The following is a 5,820-nucleotide window of genomic DNA, read 5'->3' as shown; positions in this document are numbered from 1 at the left end:
GTAATGATTACAATATTACTATTTTTTTGTGTCTATTACACAGTAGTGGAATCATTACACTACTGCGTTACAGCAAAAAGTAATGCATTACAGGAATTGCATTACTTTTGTAATTCATTACTCCCTACACTGCTTGTGAAACATCATAGGCGAGCATTTGGTGCTGGTTTGTTAGCAAAAAGGGGTTCTAACATCAGGGTTTGTAATAATTTGACGCATGATTTAAAATAATTATTTCTGAAACTGGGATTTTGTGACCACAGCAGATGGGATTTTTTATATTTATTTTTTTATTTGAGGTCCTCCTATAATTATTATTATGTTGTTCACGGAAAAAAAAACAATGTCAATGAAATAACACCCTGCTAAATGGATGACTTTTGGCCTAAATGAACTGCATTCGCCACTTGGGCATACTTTGCTAAAAGACTACATATCCCAGCAAGCCTCACTCACTGCTTTTCCTGTTACGCACAAACTTTGCGAAAGCCCCGCGATACACAAGACGGCCAAATGCCTGAAAAGAAATCTACATGAATAGAAATCGTTTCGCGTGGAATGACTCCATATGCATGTTGCCTTTGTTTGAATGCTTTTAAATACCACTTCGCATGACAAACACGTTCAGTAGCTTTTTCAAATAAGAGAAACCGTGGTTCTTTTTGGAGCACACTCCAGTCGTGAAGAAGTAGCAATTCGGCTTCGGTTGTAGTTTACGGTAGCGCTGAAGGTATGAATACGCCAGGAGGTAAGCACAAACTTTGTGATTAATCATTCCTCGTTTTAGTCTGAAAACGTCTGACATGCATGTATTAGCTTCTAGGTTCTACGTTAATAGCCACTGTTGACGTTATTATTTCGGCCGCTTATTATTTTCCATTAGGTTCAGTGAAAGGGGTATTGCTAACGAACGACTGAGAACTGTACTTCAGTGTTTTGATATGTACTAGGCGTTATTATTTTACAGTGTGATTTAACGAGAACAACTAACGATACGATGTTCAAATATAATCTGCAGGACCGTGCATCATATTATTTCCCTGCCCAAGGGCTGAGCGGTTACAACAAAATAAATGGACCGTTGATGAAACTGTAGCTAGGTAAACAGAACTTTGTAAGCGTGTCATTGAGATAGTTGACACAAGAATTTGGCACTGAAGACACATGCATCATTTGTTTGTTTTTTTCTGCATCATTTACTGTTGAAGGACGTCCACCGAAACATGGTAATGCGGATCTTAATGAGGCCAGCGCCGATATGTCCTCGCCTGTCATTGCAGCCTTCAAAGGTATCTCGCATCCTCTTTGTAGCAACTCCATCTCATCTGGATGGATGCCATTAGCTAATAACTTCTTATTTATGCACATTTTTTTTAGTGTTTCAGATGGAGCTTGACACCAAGCACGACAAATATGAGCGTCTTGTTAAACTCAGTAGAGACGTCACCATTGAGAGCAAAAGAACAATTTTTCTTTTGCATAGAGTGACAAGGTAGAGTATGTACTGTATGATGAATATTCAATGTAGTAATGAATAATCAGTGATTATTTATTTCAGTTTTCCACTGAGGTTTAAATTGTACAGAGGAATAGATCTCTTGCGAGTACATTTCAATGGCACAAGGTCAAATGATCCTAAACTGTAATATAAAACATTTTTACGTATTTATGTGCCTGATGGCTGGTTGGATTAAAATGTGGAAAATTGGCATTACATGAACTAAAAAAGTAGGTTTTTGGAGCAAAAAGAAGGTTGTTCATCCTTAACCAATGTCTCACCTTCTAACATTTTTGGTAGAAATGTATTACTTATTCTTTGCGCATTTCGATCCAATGCAGTATTGTATTTGAGTTTCAGTAATCGCACAGAATTTCTTTAACCTCTTCACTTTGTTCTCCAAGAAAAGGAAAAACTAAATTACCATGCACTTGGTCAAGTGTTTACTTATAAGATGAACTACAGAAGGTCTGTTCTTACTGTGCTCTGGGTTTGTTTCTTGGGTTGGAAGTGTTCCAGATGCAGAGGTTATTTTGAATGAGGCAGACGGGAAACTCAGTGGTGTGAGACAGAAAATTGGTCAGATTGCAGAAGAGCTTCGAGGGGAGGACATCCATCAGTTTCACAGAGCTTTCACTGCAGGTGAGCTTTCTTGCTTAAAAAAAAAAAAGTATTTTAAAGCATATTCTGTATCTGAGTAGTTTAAAAAAGATGACACATTAGGGCTGGTTAAATATTGGTTGCTTGCCTAACATTACTTGATTTGCTGTTATTCAATTAATTTTATTTTTATTTGTCAAAATGATTTTTCGTGTGTTCTGTACAAAATATAATATGTATTTTAGGAGCAAGTAGAACAAAGATCAGAAACTTGACACAAAAAATACTGCGGGGGACAAAAACGTGATTTCATGCATCATACATTTTTTAATTAATTATTCAATTGTTCAGTGCTCTCGATTTTTTTTTATTATTATTATTGCAAACATCAGTATTAGCATAACCTCTGAAGATACTACCCTTAATTGTACGCTGAATGACATTCAAAATCCCCAAATGAATAGCCTGATTCATCACCTGTGCAAACACAGTCTATTATATGGCTCTAATGTCTGTTACCGATGTGTCTTGCCACTTGTTTAACTAAGCCAGTAACAGTGTTAAGCTATTAAGGGGCAGGGACAGCAAGGTCTTCTCTCCTGTCCTAACATGACCTGACATCATTATCATAATTATAAGAAAAGTCAATTTCATTTGAAGTCAGTTTTAATTGAATTTTAATCGCAATCACGATTAATTAAGATGATCCTTGGCAGTATTAACATTTAAAAAGCCGGCTACCTATACAGTACATGTCAAATCAAGCACTTTGTCGTCCTACCACTAGAGAGCAAGTGCAAAGTTCAGAATTCATTAAGCTTAAGAAATAGTAAGTGAGCAAATCTGGCAGCAGCGGCGACAAGGACAGCAGCAAGGCTTGGTTTATGTTTGGCACGACTGCGAGATTTACACAGCTCACGCGTCAAATGATGTGATTCTGGCAACCGCGCTGCATCCGCGCAGCCTGACCTCCCGCAACGCATACCTTCTGGAATTTCTTTCCGTGGAAAACATGCCGGATGAACTATTGCTTATGGAAGTTCGCTTTATTTTAGTTCGTTTTTCGTATTTAAGTTCGTTTTATTTTAGTTTATTATATTTATTTGTAAGTGTCAAGCCTTGAAGCCTTGTTTATCTACTGCTTGTTTTAAAAAAGGGCAATGAATAGACATGTTTGTCCAAACATGATGATCAATGATGAATAATAATCGTGATTTCAATATTGACCAAAATAATCGTGATTATTATTTGGCCAGATTGAAGGCCCTTTAATTGGATGGATTGGAGGGGGGTCAGTGCTATGCAGATCAACTAAGCACACTGTGGAACTTGGTTGCCAACCATACGGTGTAACATACCCCAGCGCTAGACCTGGGGACCTTGATCAGAAAAATCAAATAGATCTCCTCACTTTTTTAACCCACAGTGATTGAAGGAAATGAAAACGCCAACCAAGTCAATGAAGTCTTCTTGAGGAAAGGAAGAAGAATGGATTTTGTGTTGAAATGAGTGTTAGGGGGTCAGCCATTTTGGGGAATGCAAGCATTTTTTTCATTTTTAATATGTTTTTGTAATTTTATGTAATTCATATTAAATTAATAGATATCACATATCGTGTAAAGTGGTAAGTTTTGATCATAGATGCGGGTTTTTGATGTTTAAATTCTTTCGTAAAATAGCCCAGCATTGCGTACATGTGCTTCTGTATATGATTTCTCCAGCCGTGGTGTCATAAATTATGGTATTATGAGGGCTATTCATTTGAGTCGGACTAAGTAGCACATCACCGAAGGCCGAAGTGTAAAATGCACGAACCGCCACTGATTTCCATTATCTTCTCCTCCGCTTTAAGTCGATGGTTATATAACAGTTTGAAAGTGTGACCTTGGTGCAGGCCTGCATTAACAGGAACACCCTCTGATAACGTTGTTTTTCCCACTTGTTGCATCACTATCCGCTTTTGTTAGCGTAGCCAAAATGTCTGCAGAGCAACTTGTGTGATGGTGACCTGTTATCTAGCTTGTGAAGGGGGGAGGGAAGTCATTTTTAGATTGTAGTTGCCCTTGAATCAGTGCTGCATCCCCTGCGACGTGACCAGTGGCAGTTCCCACCAATTAGACTCTTTTCCCCTCTCCATTTTTATCATCTTTATTAGAGCTCAGTGGAACGGCTTTGTAGCTAATCTGGACAAGGAGTCTCCAGGCCTGTGTAATGGCTCCACTTTTTTTTTCCATAGAGAGGCCATTAACGATATTGAGGACGAAATCTGAACCTAATTGCTGCTGATAACAGGTCAACATTTTCAGTTTGATAAGCTTTTTAGCTGAATATTTGCATAAGCAAATGGAACAATTTCATTTTGATAAGGTCTTTAAGCTGAATATTTGCATTAGCAGATGGTGAAGAATTTCCGCTAGGTAGTGTAAAGCATTAACATGGAGCGTTATGATTTTGATATAAAAGCTCTAAATCATTCGCTGTTGCTGTTTATTTTCTGCGTCTTTGTTATAAAAGGTAAGCTGCTGTTATATCATCCAATGATGCACAAGGGTTGTATGAAAAGGGTGAAGCAGCAGAATAATTAAAAGGAACAAGATTTTTCAACATTTTTCTTTTCAAGGGCTGAACTATTGCTCCAATAGCACTCAAGTGCTTTTATCTCATTGTAGAAGAACACTTTTGTGTGAGACATGCTTAAAACTTCATACTCCCCTCGTAATGTGAACAGTTTACTAGTAGAGATGAACTCAACCTGCCTTAATGCATACTTAACCCATTTCTTGTCATATCCTGCACACATTAGATTATGCCAGATTCTACCAATCAGAGTCACAGCTTGCAACAGTGTTTAATGTAATGGACGCCCGCTAGTGCATAGTGGCAAGTACATTAAGTCAAGTTGCACCATCCAGGGGTTTATGGGCCTCGGCTTTTATCCATGTGGCTAGTGGACTCACTCTGGAGCACTGGGGACACAAATTTAGAGCAAATTTAGAGCAAATAGTTGCGGATGTGATTGTTTCGAATTGGATTTTTTTTTTCCAGAATATTTTGATTTGTGTGTGTGACAAAAACGAAGGGCTACATGCAAGAAGTGCATGAATTGGAGGAGTAAACCAAGCATTGCCAGATTGTTGCACCCTTTGGAAAAAATACTCCACACTTTTTATTTGTTGTGTTGCTGCACTTGTTGAACAGGCTTTTACTTTTGCCCTATAAAAGTAAGGAGGACGTTTTCTCAAAAACAACCAATTTCTTGACACTGTATTTGTAAAATGCTCAAAAGCAACAAAACAAAAATGTCATGAGTATACTTTCCACCCAGTGAAAGCAGTGCAAGTAGAGACGAAGTAGAGATGAAGCACATTCTCGTCCCAGCTGTGCATAGCTCTCTCCGGTTATCCCAAGTGAGATTACAGACCCTTTTGAAGTTCAATTGCCGCTCCAAAAGTAAACTTCAGACACAAAGTCTTCCGTCCTGTGATTATTTGATTGTTGTTTACACAAGGCCAGAAAACAAATGAGGGGTCATCTCAGCCTGCCACAAAAAATGGCCGCTGTTGTTCAAATCAAAAGATTGTTGCAGGAAACAGGTTTGAATCACTATCTGCATCTGTGATCTATACGCCGCAGATAGCCTGTAGTGTTTACGCGCACTCGGCTTGATATGCATTCTGCCTTTTGTTCCCTTTTTTAAACTAACATTCTTTTTTATGTAAATC

The 5,820-nt window shown here is 38.2% G+C and overlaps 1 protein-coding gene across 2 annotated transcripts in view; it reads left to right on the top strand.

Annotated features, from left to right (window-relative positions):
* Window positions 1-491: 491 nt before the first annotated feature.
* Window positions 492-5,820, top strand: part of tsnax (translin-associated factor X) — a 10,931-nt gene continuing 5,602 nt past the window's right edge. The window contains exons 1-5 of one of the 2 annotated variants that reach the window (XM_088421554.1): window positions 492-748; window positions 1,019-1,100; window positions 1,209-1,289; window positions 1,378-1,492; window positions 2,010-2,140. In XM_088421554.1, coding sequence (XP_088277680.1) covers window positions 1,259-1,289; window positions 1,378-1,492; window positions 2,010-2,140 — 277 coding nt within the window. In that variant the 5' untranslated portion in view covers window positions 492-748; window positions 1,019-1,100; window positions 1,209-1,258. The remainder of the gene's footprint in view (window positions 749-1,018; window positions 1,101-1,208; window positions 1,290-1,377; window positions 1,493-2,009; window positions 2,141-5,820) is intronic. The other variant, XM_088421552.1, reaches the window with a different exon arrangement.

This window comes from Hippichthys cyanospilos, chromosome 8 (assembly GCF_059441005.1).
Source record: "Hippichthys cyanospilos isolate Australia breed blue-spotted pipefish chromosome 8, RoL_Hcya_1.0, whole genome shotgun sequence".
NCBI lineage: Eukaryota > Metazoa > Chordata > Actinopteri > Syngnathiformes > Syngnathidae > Hippichthys > Hippichthys cyanospilos.
Note: the sequence above shows the minus strand (reverse complement) of the source record. Positions and strands in the feature narration are given on the sequence as shown.